Source organism: Cynocephalus volans, chromosome 1 (genome assembly GCF_027409185.1).
Source record: "Cynocephalus volans isolate mCynVol1 chromosome 1, mCynVol1.pri, whole genome shotgun sequence".
NCBI classification, from domain to species: domain Eukaryota; kingdom Metazoa; phylum Chordata; class Mammalia; order Dermoptera; family Cynocephalidae; genus Cynocephalus; species Cynocephalus volans.
Window position 1 is genome coordinate 17,804,430 of NC_084460.1, and position 15,117 is coordinate 17,819,546.

The 15,117-nt window shown below is 39.6% G+C and overlaps 2 protein-coding genes across 2 annotated transcripts in view; one reads left to right on the top strand and one right to left on the bottom strand.

Moving 5' to 3' along the window:
* SLX4IP (SLX4 interacting protein) overlaps positions 1–14,009 on the bottom strand; it is a 187,159-nt gene extending 173,150 nt beyond the window's left edge. The window contains exon 1 of the mRNA XM_063078482.1: positions 13,863–14,009. The gene's annotated coding sequence lies outside the window, so the exon portion shown is untranslated. The remainder of the gene's footprint in view (positions 1–13,862) is intronic.
* A 421-nt stretch (positions 14,010–14,430) lies between these two features.
* Positions 14,431–15,117, top strand: part of MKKS (MKKS centrosomal shuttling protein) — a 29,361-nt gene continuing 28,674 nt past the window's right edge. The window contains exon 1 of the mRNA XM_063112766.1: positions 14,431–14,474. Within this exon, the coding sequence (XP_062968836.1) occupies positions 14,438–14,474 (37 nt within the window). The 5' untranslated portion in view covers positions 14,431–14,437. The remainder of the gene's footprint in view (positions 14,475–15,117) is intronic.

Genomic DNA, 15,117 nt, shown 5'->3' on the forward strand with positions numbered 1-15,117 from the left:
GTCCAGGCCTCTGGAACTTCTGGCCAACCAGCTATAAATCAGGGTTCCCACAACCCCCTCCTTGGGTTTGATTACTTTGCTAGAGCAGTTCACAGAACTCAGGAGCATGTACTTACATTTACTGTTTATTACAAAGGAGATGAAGAGATGTATAGGGCAAGGTATGGAAGGGGCACAGAGCTTCCATGCCTTCCGGGGTGCACCACCCTCCAGGAACCTCCACGTGTTCAGCTATCTAGAGGTTCTCCAAACCCAGGCTTCTTGGGCTTTTATGGAGGCTTCATTACATAGGCATGATTGATTAAATCATTGGCTACTGGTGATCAACTTAACCTTCAGCCCCTCTCCCCTCCCCAGGAGTTGGGGGGTGGGTCTAAAAGTCCTGCCTTGATCTTTCCTGTGACCACCCCCTACCCTGAAGCTACCTAGGGACTGCCAGACATCATTAGCGTACAAAAAGACTCATCACTTTGGAGACAACAGATGGCTGGGATAAAGACCAAACACATTTTCACAATAATACAGGAGTACATTCTGGTAGGTGAGTGGCCTTCAGAGCAATGCCTAACACTAGAGGGTGGTCAGAAAATGTCTGCTAGATGAAGAAATATTCCAGATAAGTGGAGCTGAGGCATTTAGGCATATGACCTTTTTGTTTTTGTTGTTTTTGTAAGATCCGTGCACCATGCACAAACCCCACACGCTGGGATAGCTCACCTCACAAAGACCACGAGACAGAGTCCGATGCAATCAAGCAAGAGGAGTTTATTTCTAGCATGCTGGGGTCACTCAGCATTCAAGACATGTGACCCCGAATTTACAATACAAGCAGCTTCTATACAGTTTTTCTGAACAGATCTTGTGACAGGATGAGTTGTTGGTTATCTGTGGCACCTTTAAGTTTACAGGTGGGCTTTAGCAGGCTGGCACCCCAATACTGCATTTCTCAATCGTTTATCTTCCCCGGGGCCTGGCCAGGTGGCCTTTAGATAAGGAACCAGTCATTTCCTGGAACGGGGTGGGGGCTATTAATGTTTAGTGTGCTCGGGCCTGACCCTTGTATGGCTCCTTAGAAGCTGCTTTGCTTAAGCATTTGTTACAAGACTGCATACATTAAGGTTATATTTTTCTACAATTCTACTACAGTTTTCTATGCCCCCCTACATTTTTAGGGAAAATTACCAAAAATATACTGAATCTTTACCAATGTTCATAAAAAATACCATACATTGAGTATTTCTTTGATCTTCCAGGTCAACCATAACCACACTGGACTATCAACGCCCCTCTGAGCTGCTGGCTCCTAGCCAGAGCTGCTCAGCAGCAGGTCTGTGGGATCATCTGCCTGCTCTTGTGGGCTTCCCATGAGCTGTCAGAGTGCCTCTCTCCTGCATCTCTTTTTTCTCACCATTCTTAATCAGATGGGCCTCAAAAACTAAGGGACCAAGGCTAATGTGATATTTTCCAAGCTTCTCTTACATGGATTTGCATGGACTTCAGGCAAAGGCTTTGAGCCATCTGTTTTAAATAATAAAATTACTACTACCTTTACTTCAGGATTAAGGTTTCTATAATGGTAGAACCGCTAAGTCATGGTACAGTGGAAACTGTCCCCTGGATTTGAGCCTCAGCATTTAATTCTTCCTGCCTCAACAAAACAGTGAGGTTGGACAGGTTGACCTCTGAAGTCTATTCCATTTCCAAACCTCTACGATCCAAAATCCAACAGTAATTCAAGGAACAAATAATGTCAGTATACAAGTTCTTCCAGAGAAGAGATTAAGAGGGAAATCACCCCAAAACTCATTTTACGGAGCCCTGATAGCAAATCCAGACAAAGGCAGTATAAGAGGAAAACCAGTCAATTCTATACATGGTCAAAGAAGTAAGAATCCTAAACAAATATAATTAATTTGAATCTAGCAACCTACTTTAAAAAACAAACAAACATCAGAACCAAGTGAGGCATCTGAGGAAGGCAAAATTGATTTCACACTAGAAAAATCACCACATTAAAAAACTGAAGCAGAGGGCCGAGCCCATGGCGCACTCGGGAGAGTGCGGCGCTGGGAGCGCGGCGACGCTCCCGCCACGGGTTCAGATCTTATATAAGAATGGCCGGTGCACTCACTGGCTGAGTACCGGTCATGAAAAAGACAAAAAAAAAAAAAAAAAAAAAAAAAAACACTGAAGCAGAAAAAAGTCTCATGATGATTTTAATAGAGGCAGAAAAATATTAAGAAAAAACATTAGAAATCTATGAACAGAAAGGAATTTCTTAATCTAAAAAAAGCATCCACAAAAAATGTAGCGAACATGCTTAATGATGAACTATTAAAAGTAATTTTTTTAGGTAGAAAATGTAGAATTTAAAATATAATTTAAACTAGCATTCCACAAATAAAAAACATGTAGGAACAAAGTGAACAAGATACATGCAAGACATCCTCAAATTGATCTACTAACAATGCAGTTCCACCCACAACCTTGAATAGGGAATATGAGGAGGAGAAAAAAGGACTAAGACATTTCCAGAGGAGGAAAAAAACAAAAACAAAGGAGGGGGTTTGTCTTACCAGATATAGCAAAACTACCACAATGCCATGGGAAATAAACTAATGTACTGGCAAAGGGGTAGATAAACAGGCCAAAGGAACAGAGTACACAGACCAGAAATAAACCCATCCATTTATGGAAATGATCTATGATAGGAGCAGCACTGCAAATTAGTGGGAAATGAAGGGACCATTCATTCAATAAACTGTGGTTGAACAACTGCTTATTTCCATTTGGAAAAAAAAAATGAAATTGGGCTATTACACATAACAAAAAAATCAATTACATGAGTTAAAAATTCAAATGTGGAAAACTAAAACCTTTTCAACAGTACAATTTGAGTATCCCTTATCCGAAAATCCAAAACCTAAAACGTTTCAATGAGTGCTTCCTTTGAGTGTCGTGTTAGGGCTCCGAAAGTTTCGGATTTGGGGGCATTTTGAATTTCAGATTATCTATCTATTTATTTATTTATTTTTATTACGGATGTTCAACCTGTATTTTTATGAACTCAATAAGGAAGGAGTTTTCTAACTGGATGCAAAAAGTGCAAACCATAAAGAAAAGGAATGGTAGATTTGGCCATATTAAAATTAAAATTTCTCTACAAACTGGGAGAAAACGTTTGCAATCCACATATACAACTAAGGATTTATATCCAGAATATATAAAGAATTTTCACAACTCAACAGTAAAAAAACAAACAATCAAATCAGAAAATGGGCAAAAGACATAAACAGATTAATTCACCAAAGAGGATATACACATGGCAAATAAGCATATGAAAAGATATTCAACATGATTAGCCATGTTGCACAAAATAAAACCATAATGAGTTATCACTACACACATACCAGAATGGAAATAAAAAATTATGAGCACCAAATACTAGTGAGAATGCAGAGAAAGTGGCTCTCTCACATATTGCTGGTGGGACTGTAAAAGTGGTACAGCCACTCTAGAAAAGAGTTTGGCAGTTTCTTATAAAACAAAACATGCATTTACCCTACAGCCCCAAAATTACACTCCTGAGAATTTATCCCAGAGAAATGAAAATTTATGCTCATGTAAAAACCTGTACACAACTGTTCATAGCAATTTTATTTGTGTGTGTGTGTGTGTGTGTGTGTGTGTGTGTGTGTGTGTGTGTGTGTGTGTGTGTGTGTGCGCGGTTGGCAGGTACAGGAGTGAAACCCTAGGCCTTGGTGTTATCAGCACCATGCTCTAACTAACTGAGCTAACCAGCCAGCCCAAGAACTTTATTTTTAATAGCCAAAAACTGGAAATAACTCAGATGTTCTTCAATGGGTGAATGGTTAAACAAACTGTGGTACATCTGTACTATGGGATATTACTCAGCAATAAAAAGGAATAAACGGTTGATACACACAACACCTTGAATGGATCTTAAAGGAATTATGCTGAGTGAAAAAAAGGCAATCTCAAAAGGTTACATGTTGTATGATTCCATTTATGTAACATTCATGAAATAAAATATAGAAGTGAAGAAAAGATTAGTGGATGCTAGGGGTTACAAATGGGGGAGGGGGGTGTGGCTATAAAGAAGTAGCAAGAGGATGGAACAGCTGTATATGTCGACTGCAGTGTTGGTTCTATGAATATACACATGTGATAAAATCACACAAAACTAAACAAATGGACATATGGTTAAATCTAATAAACTCTGTGGATTGAACTAATGTCAATTTTCTGGCTTACATATTTGTACTATAGTTATTCAAGATGTTACTACTGGAAGAAATTGAGGGATAGGTACACAAGACCTTCCGGTACATTTTTTGCAACTTCCTGTGTATCTAATTATTTCAAAATAAAAAAAAAATATTTTTAATTAAAACTTCTGTTCACCAAAATATACCATAAAGAAATAAGGGGAAGGGAGTCATAAACTGGAAGAAGATATGTGCAAGACACATAACCAGCAAAGGATGAGTGTACAAAATAAAACAACCCAGTAGAAAAATGGGCAAAACTGGTGACCAGTAAGGTGCTCTTATCTCCCAGCCAAGTCTCTGCAGGTCTGGTAAGGCAGTATCTGATGGAGGGGGAGAGCCTCCTGATCCCTTCTATTACTAATGCCTTGACAACCACTGTGCAATATCCAATCACAAAGCTCTTACCTCTTCTGGAAACGTGAGAAGCATGTCCCCAACTGTTCTTTTATAAAACCTGAAGTGTGATGTCTAAACATCTCTGAAGTGTCTAAGAACCACTTACCAGGAAATGTGTATAGCACATGCTTTCTTCCCTTACTGCTGGCACACAGCCCATCATCTGTGACAGAACAGATGACAGTTACGGATGGTCCCATCTGCCTCCCACAAGAAGGACAAATGCTTGCATGGTGCTGCAGTCTGAATGTTGGCCCCCCCCCCCCAAATTCATATGTTGGAACCTAATACCCAAAGTGATAGTATTAAGAGGTGGGGCCTTTGGGAAGTGGAAAGTCATCAGGGCTACACCCTCACAAATGGGATCAGTGCCTTTATAGAAGAGGCTCAGGAGAGCTCCCTTGCCCCCTCCCACCACATGAGGACACAGCAAGAAGGTGCCATCTGTGAAGCAGAGAGCAAGTTCTCAGCAGACACCAAATCTGCTGGTGCCTTGATCTTGAACTTTCCAGCCTTCAGAACCATGAGCAATAAACTTCTATTGTTCATAAATTATCTAATCTAAAAGGTATTTTGTTATGCAGCCCAAACAGACTAAGATATATGGTGATGTCAGGAGGTCCCAGATCCTACAGAGAGGGTTATCATGAGGGTCCCTGCTATGGGTCAAATGTGTCCCCCAAAGGTTCATGTATTGGAAACTTAATCCCACCATAACAGTGTTAAGAGGGTGGGAAATTCTGTTATGGTAATTAAAGAGATGAGTAGATTATGAGGACTGTACCCTCATGAATGGATTAACCCATTGATGATTTTAATGGGTGGTCATGGGTGTGGTTATGATGGCTTTATAAGGAGAGTGAGTGAGAAGCTTAGCTCTCTCTTGCTCAGGTCACATGCCATGTGATACCCTGAATCACTGTGGAGAGTCACCACCCACCAAGAAGGCCCTCACCAGATGTGATTCCTGTGCTTTGGACTTTCCAGCCTCCAAAACTTTAAGGAATAAACTTTATTTTTTTATAAATTACCCAGTTTCAGGTATTCTGTTATAAGCAACAGAAATGGAATAATACTGACAAAGGAGTAATATCCAGAATATATAAGGAACTCAAACAACTTTACAAGAAAAAAACAAGCCACCCAATTAAAAAATGGGCAAAAGAGCTAAGTAGGCATTTCTCTAAGGAAGATATACAAATGGCCAACAGACATATGAAAAAATGCTCAACATCACTCAGCATCCGGGAAATGCAAATCAAAACCACACTGAGATACCATCTAACCCCAGTTAGGATGGCTAAAATCAAAAGACTATGAACGATAAATGCTGGTGAGGTTGCGGAGAAAAAGGAACTCTCATACATTGTTGGTGGGACTGCAAAATGGTGCAGCCTCTATGGAAAATGGTATGGAGGTTCCTCAAACAATTGCAGATAGATCTACCATACGACCCAGCTATCCCACTGCTGGGAATATACCCAGAGGAATGGAAATCATCAAGTCGAAGGTATACCTGTTCCCCAATGTTCATCGCAGCACTCTTTATAATAGCCAAGAGTTGGAACCAGCCCAAATGTCCATCATCAGATGAGTGGATACAGAAAATGTGGTATATCTACATAATGGAATACTACTCAGCTATAAAAACGAATGAAATACTGCCATTTGCATCAAAATGGATGGACCTTGAGAGAATTATATTAAGTGAAACAAGTCAGGCACAGAAAGAGAAATACCACATGTTCTCACTTATTGGTGGGAGCTAAAAATTAATATATAAATTCACACACACACACACACACACACACAAAAAACCGGGGGCGGGGAGAAGATATAACAACCACAATTACTTAAAGTTGATACGACAAGCAAACAGAGGGGACATTGGTGGCGGGGAGCGGGGGAGGGAGGAGGGAGGGAGGTTTTGGTGATGGGCAACAATAATCAGCCACAATGTATATTGACAAAATAAAATTTAAAAAAAAAAAGAAAGTAAAGAAATGGAATAATACAGTCCCCCACAGCCATAACCTCTTAAAGCACCTCCTATTTCCATCCTCGCACTTTTCCACCCCAGAAACCATCACTAGAGGAATCTGAGCAGGAGTCTCCTATTCAAAACTCTTCACTGAGATTTACCACAGCATCACAGGCCCTTTGTTGGGGACCTTGCCCACACCTCCATGTCACAGTCCAGGCCACATAACCAACTCCAGGCTCATGTCCTCGAACATGCAGCTCCAGCTCTCCTTGCTTTCATCCACGCATGCTGTGCTGTGGAATGTCCTCTATCCTGAGGCTAGTTATCCTCTGAAACCCAACTCGGATGCCACCTGTTCCTTGAAGACCTCTATGAATCGTCAGGGTGACTCATTCCCTCTCAGGGCCACGTCTGTATCACTTCCTCTTTCACATTTAGCTCACTGAATTACACCCAACTCTGGTCCTCAGTCTCTCTCCTCTGCCTAACTGTAAGCTTCCTGAGGGCAGGGTCCACTCCTATCTTCTTTAATACTTGGGGCATGGCACAGGTATGCATCAAAAGTTTGCTGACTTGAGTCTATTCATGCTTCTAAACCAGTGGCTACAAATTGTGTTAACTTATTACGTTTTTTAGATTTACACTCTATCATTTATCTAATGCATTTTTACTGTACTCAAATCCCAAATTCCACATTAAGCCTTCCTAGAAAGAGGTCAAAGCACTCTAGACCTGTTTCAATAAATAAATAACACTTAATTCATATATATCATACAGACAAAGTAAAGAATTATAATTCATATAAACACATATACAGACGATCCCAGTGTTTCACATTAAAAAAAATAGGCAACAGCTCATGGGTATGAAGTTTGGGCCACAAAGATGAGATTTTTTGGTGCACTATTTATTTTGTTTTTGTCTTTAAAATACTGCCATTCTAAACATTCATTTGAATAGAAAGGTTTTACTAGCCTCTGTATCCTCTGTATTAAATTTCAAATTCCTCTGTATTAAATTTCAAATCTGGGAACATCCTGAGGCTTTTCTAAAGACACACACACACACACACACACACACCCACCCACCCACCCACCCACCCTCCCACCCTCCCTCCCTCCCTCCCTCCCTCCCCCCCTCCCCAACTATGCATCTTAAAAATTTACTTTCCTAGGCCCTCAAAGTTGCTTTCAGGAAGGAGCAGCAAGCTCAGTGCCTAGGGTTTAAATCATAAATTTTAAAGGCCTTTCCTACCAGAGCTGCCAGTTCAAGTCTAAATTCAGTGGCATTTTTATTTTCTTGCCTATTTTTAAGAAGTTCAGGGCAATCTCCAGAAAGATCAATTTTCCAAATATCTGAAGGCAAATAATTCACAAAGCATGCTGAGAATTTAAAGTGTATTATAAATCTTACAAATAATGTCTCATCCTCTATTTTGCATTCTTGAGCCCACTTTCTCTGGCCTGAAAACAGGCATTCTTTCATTCTTTCACTTTGATAGTTTTTATGACCTCACCAAAAATACGTATGCATATGTGTCTTTAGGGGGGAGGGAAAGATCCTAAGATCATAAGAAAATTCATTTTGGGAGGGAATGGAAGTAGATTAAACAATATCACATAATTGTCCTGTCATTTAAATACAAAGCAGAGATAAACTCTAATAAAGCAAGTCAGTGACCTTCTAGATTATTCTGTGGGAAAATCTAATGCACTCTGAAATCCACATTTGTCTTCCTTTTAATGTCCTGGCTTGTGTCACAAGCGAAGGCAACTACTCCGACTTAAAAGACCAGAATTGACTTTAGGCTTCTAATCCCCAGATTTCAAATTTTATCTAGAAAATTATGTTTCTATCATCTTAAAAAACTTTCATTAACTATGGGAGCCAAAACAGAAAACATAAAAGGCCCTAGAACTTCTGAAGTTAGAACTGTAATTCAAGGATGAGAAATCATTTCACTGCTGCTTCCCTCTCACACACATTCATTTTATCACCAAAAAAACCAGTATCAAGGAAGGAATCCTAAACTTTAACAAAGGACCAAGGAAAAATGACAAATGAGCAAAGACTGTTGACAACTTAGATAAAGTGTGAAAAGGCAACTTCAGTAAAAATGAATCAGCTCTTCCTATTATTCATGTGGTAATTTTGAATGCCAGTCTGCTTGTAAAAAAAAAGCAAAACAAAGCAACAAAAAAGTTCCGACAATGAAAAGAGGGTAATACAAGTAACAAGAAAATTAAGACTTTTCTTTCTTTTCTGTTCTTTGTCATTAAGTATAAGGCAAATACTGAATTCCATGGACAGTTCTACCTTTCAGTCACTCTAAACGCTCAACTCAGTCAGGTGACCCATGATCCAGGCCTCCCCTCCTGCTGTGCCCACAGCCCACAAGGCCCTGCATGGGTGCTTCACTAATAGGCAACATCTAATTTTTATTTAATACCTTGTCAGAAACAGACATAGACACCCACATGCAGTTCAGTCATGTCCTCTGGTTCTGGTAAAACACACCCTTTAAAATCTGCCTCTTCAAGTAACCTGAGACAGGCTATTCAGCTCCTCAGGCTATTCCTCTCAGTCTCTGGTTTTCTTATCCACAAAATGGGATAATAACAAGTTTCTACCTCATGGATCCTCTGAGGATTACACAAGATCAGATGGGTAATTTACTTGGCCCAGTGCCTGATACACACAAGGTGCTCTGGTCTGTTAAACAGAATCAACATAAGCACAGTGATCATATCTACTTTGTAACCGAAACTCACTCTGATGACTAATGTTTCCCAATCACCTTCACCATACAAAAAAGTTTTGATCAGTATGGGGGTTTCACAAACAACTACAGACAGAATTACCATGATCCAGCAATCTTACTGCTGGGTATATACCCAAAGGAATGGAAATCATCATGTCAAAGGGATACCTGCACTCCCATGTTTATCGAAACTTCACTTACAACAGTCAAGAGACGGAACCAACCTAAATGTCCATCAACGGATGACTGGATAAGGAAAATGTGTTATATACACACAATGGAAAACCACTGAGCCACAAAAAAGAATAAAATTCTGCCATTTGCAGCAACATCCATGAGCTTGGAGAAAACCATGTCAAGTGAATTAAGACAGGCACAAAAAGAGAAATACCACATCCTCACTCATAAGTGGGAGCAAGAAAGGAAGGAAGGAAGAAAGGAAGGAAAGAACAATCACAATAACACACTGAACTTTCAGAAGTAGAGAACAGAAATGCAGTCACTATAGGTGGAAGAGGGGGAGTGAGGATAGTGAGAAATTGCTTAAGGGTCACAAAGAATGATTACGTTTTATAATGATGAAAATGCTAATTTTCCCGATCTGATCATCATCATACTGTACACAAACAACTACTGACAATTATGTACCCCACAAATATGTACAATCAATTATGTTTCAATTAAAAAAATGTTTTAATAATCATTAATGCAATTGTCTCAAAATCTACTCTTTTCATTGCAAAAACTATAGCAATGAAGAATAGATCATCGGTTGCTAAGGGTAGAGCACCTTTACTACAAAGGGGTAGCAGTAGGGAATTTGGAGGTGTGATGAGACTATTCTGTATCCTGATTTCAACGGTGGTTACACAACTCAATGCATTGGTCAAAACATGAAACTGTACGCCAAGAGCGAATTCTACTGTATGTAAATTAAAAATTGTTTTAATTGTAAAAAAACCCCAATCATTTCTAACTAGTGAACAAATCAAAACAGTGATACAAATGAACCTTTATGTCCAAGATACTGTAACAGCCATATTCTGTAATTTATTCTATGATTAACATAAGTCAAATCTAATTTTAAACCAGCTCTGATTTATTAAAGCACAAAATGTCAATAACATAATAAACACAAGGCACTACTTTTCTATAATAGAAGCAACAAGACTTTACAAATGTACTGATGTCAACTCAAAATATAAATGATACTCTCCAACTGACAAAAGACAGTCTGATGACATTTTAGGAGTGGCTTTATAGGTCTCTACTTCGCTGCCTAGTGAGTAGGTTTCTTAATGTGCATGAATTATTATTCTCAGTCTCTAAAAAGTAATATACAAGGAGCAGACTTTATAGATTTAAGGCAGGTTAAAATGATTAGACATGTAAACATTAAGAGATAACAATCCACTTACAAGTCAATGCATGCATTTTGCATTTTATAATGGTCATAATATGTTTCATTCATAAAACACTAATGCATAAACCACACAATGGCAAAGGTGAAGTCCCAGCATAAACCTGTCTACCAGTTTCATCTCTTGGTTTCACTTTATGCAGAACGTTTGGCCACCAAATAATTTTTTTTTTATCAGTTCAAATAAGCTGGGGAAGAATGAAGTAAAGTGAGAATGAGCACTGTGAAAATAAAAACAACCCAAATGCCCATCAACTGCTGAAGATAGAAAAAATTACTGTATATCAACACAACAGAATACTACTCAGCAATTAAAAAGGAATGAATTATTGATACTTGCAACAACAAAGATGGCTCTCAAAATAATCATGAGTGAGGGCCGGCCCGTGGCTCACTCGGGAGAGTGTGGTGCTGGTAGCGCCAAGGCCGCAGGTTCGGATCCTATATAGGGATGGCCGCTGTGCTCACTGGCTGAGCATGGTGCAGACCACACCATGCGGAGGGTTGCGATCCCCTTACCGGTCAAAAAAATAAAAAATAATAATAATTATGAGTGAAAGAAGTCAGACCCCCTCCCCAAAAGCATGTACTGTAAGATTCCATTTAGATAAAAACATACAAAACGCAAAGTTATCTATAATGATGGATCAGTGGCTGCCTGGAAGAGAGTGGCTGCAAGGATTACCAAGGAGGAAGAGAAAACTTTTGGGGGTAATGGATATGTTCATTATCACGATTGTAGTGATGGTTTCACTGGTGTATACATGTAAAACATATCAAATTGTATACTTTAAACATGTGCAGTATACTGTATGACAGTTATGTCTCAACAAAGCCGTTTTTAAAAAAAGATCTTTAAAAAAAAAAAAGCATCTTTCTGACCTGGTATGTTGTGTTTAGACTGCTATCTTTTCCAAACAGGTGCACATCCTTCAAAGTCATAGAACTGCAATACCTTTCCCCTGGTAATTTGCATGTATAAACAAAACCTTAATAACCCAAAGATTTACCTATCATAAAAAATAAGTTAATTAATATTTACATACAAGGGTACTTCAAAAAGTCCATGGAAAGATTCGTATTACATTTTTTATTTGTATTATTTTGGTATCTAGACTGTATGGGGATCTGAACCTTTGATCGTGGTGCTATAACACCACACTCCAACCAACTAACCTAACCGGCCAGCCCTCATATCTTTTAATTATACTTTTCCATGAACTTTTTGAAGTACCCTCATCTCTGTGCCTATGTGCCATGCACTGTTTTAAGCACTTTTCTTCTATTAATTTATCTAACCTTCACATTAATACTACTTTACAGATGAGGAAACTAAAGCACCGAAAAGTTAAGTAATCTGTTCAAGGTCAGGTCACACAGCTGCTAAGTAGAGGAGGTAGGATTTGAACCTCAGGAGTCTGGCTCCAGAGTTCATTTCCTTACCCACCATGCTCTACTTCCACTCACAGTACAGGACACAGAATGTGAAAATCACAGGCATCGAATATGACGCTTATATAATACTTTTCTATCACACATTCATAGAACACACATATTCATTACAATTTCCAACATTCACATGAGCCTAAATAAAAGACCACATTGACCTTCATTCTTCTCCCAATGAATAGATGGAGGAAGGAGAGACAGAAAGGCTGGACAACTAGCTTAGGACACAGAACAAACAAATGGCAAGCTGATCAGTTAACAGGGAAGCTGGTTCACCACATTTCCAATTCAATTCTCTTCATTGCCCTTGAAATCCTAATTATTTTAAGTAAAACGATAAGGGAGAGAAAAATATACAGCAACATGAAACGTAAAAGTCACTTGCTGTTCTGTCATATAGTTTAATGTCTCCTTAATTTCATCCAGAGAGTCTCTACTTCTGCCAGTAATGGTCTGGGGTCTGTTTTAAAAGCTCCCTGGTGCTGGTCAAGGGTTCAGATCCCTGTACCTGTCAGCCAAAAGAATAATAAATAAAAGCTCCCCAGGTGATTTTCATGTGCAGCCAAGGTTGAGCACCCCTCCTTTAAACTTATTAAAGGAACACATGGAAGAAAGCAAGATGTCACAAAAAGGCATTGGTAAACCAAGGCCCAAGGTTTTTCCAAGTCAATACTGAACTGTTGTCCACATGCGGACTTCTGAGTTCAACTTTTAGAAAATTAAAAGTATGCACGCAGAATATGAGGAAGAAGCATAGTAAAAGTAAATAACATTTTTTTAAAATCCAAACCAGTGGTGACTTGGATGTTAAGACTTAAAAAAAAAAAAAAAAAAAAAAAAAAAAAAAAAAAAAAAAAAAAACCTCTAAATTTTGGATGTTGTTATAACAAAAGTTACATGAATGAATACTGGACTGAAAAAAATCTCGTCTACTTTTTGGAATGCTAAATTAGCATCATGACCTCAAGTCAATGTATTAAAAGCACAGAAAAATATGCCAAATATCTACTGCATTTGAAACACGTAATAAACTGATAATACATTGTGAATCTGGTTAAGAAGCACAGGATGAAAAAAAGACAGGCTGTATCTTTAGCCCATGCCCTGAATCAATGCTCCTTAAACTGTAGGATACTGATTCTAAAGATTCTGATTCTTTAGAATGGGGGTGGGGCTTGAGATTGCTTTCTAACAAGCTGCCAGGTGATGCTGATGCTGCTAGTAAGGGAGCAACAAAACCGTAGATAACTTGAAGATTGGTTGTAACATTAGCCAATTGATGTACAAATAAAATTATGTCTAGGTTCCAAGAAATAAGTATCAACACAATTCATTCCTAGTTCAAGCGAAAGAGACATGAGTCCACGTTAAAACCCATGCTTCCTGCACCCTGATGTTTAATAATTTTTTAGCTCTTTGTCAACAATGAAGAGAGGTGGGAGCACGGGGAGGATTCGAAAACACTCAAAAATCCAAGCAAAAAAACAAAGGGGGAGAAGAGATGGGCAAACAGGTCAAGTGAATGAACATTTTAGGCTGTTAGAAGTTCCATGTTCTTACCTATGATGGTGGCGAGGTTTGGGTTCGGGCTTTTATATGTTTTGTTACTGTCCGGGGTCACTGATGGGGTAGTACCTAGCTATGGAAACTCACACTAAAGAAGCAGCAGGCTCTGCGGCCAACCTTCTGAAGCTTTGGGGATTCTTGTTTCGTTCTTACTTCCCTTTTCCCAGGGTCTCCCCGCGCGCAGGCTTGGGAACGCAGCCACCGCCCAAACACAAGATGATCTGGGCAGCTTCGTTATCGGCTTGAAGCCACTGCCAGAATTTAACATGGCAGCGAAACATGAGATGAAGCCCCAATAGCACGAGCAATCTGCCCAAAAGAAAAATGGGTTCCACTCATTATCGCAGTTTTCACGGGGCCCAAAACAAAAATGGCGGCAGACGCTGGCTATTTAAAGGCTGGGAACACAATGAATATGATTGGCAGATAACGAACCACGGTTAGCCGGGGCTAGATAGCTGAGGTCACCAAGAGAATGAAAAATAAAACACAACTTTTCTGTAGTATGTTTTATTGACAGAAGCTTAAGGATGGGCGTTATTTTCGATGCAGATTATGGGAAAGACAGGATGGAAAATAAAGGTGGCTTTCACAATGCCGGAAAACGTAAGTTAAAATAGCCATGTTTAAACATAACTTTCTCCATAATTCTTTTGAATGGCACAGGAGAGTAAAAGTTTTGCCCTCGAAACAAAAAGAGAAGGGAGATAACGCGGAAATTATCCAATTTGTGAAGGGCAGCAAGTTAGAGGACTTCCGGCGTCCCAAAAGCCCTCTGTACAACGAACTGAGGGCAGAAGCTTCCAGGTTGAGGGCGACTAGCTCTCACTGCGCATGCTCGCTCTTCAATCCGATCCAGGGAAGTTACGGAGGTCGAATCCTTTTCTCCTGGTTTTCAGTGCAGCCGTACAGAGAGACGGGGTATTGGCGCTGAGCAATGCAGTCAGCGCTCTGTGATTGGACAAGCCCGGGAGGACGCAGAGCCGAGAACGATAGACTCATTTTTCATTTATTCATTAAATACCTTTTAAGTGCGCACCGAAAGGCAGATGCTGTGCCCTTTGATACCTTATTTAAATTGATGTGTTATTTAAAATTTTCAGTTTCAACAATTTGCTGAGATCGACGCCCAGTAAACTCCGCCCCTTGTCCCAGTGACGCTTTCATTGGCTAGAATCTCACCTAAAACCCGGAAAGGCGGAAGTGGAGCGGGTTCGGCGCCAGCCGCGGAGCTGCGCACGCTACGTCT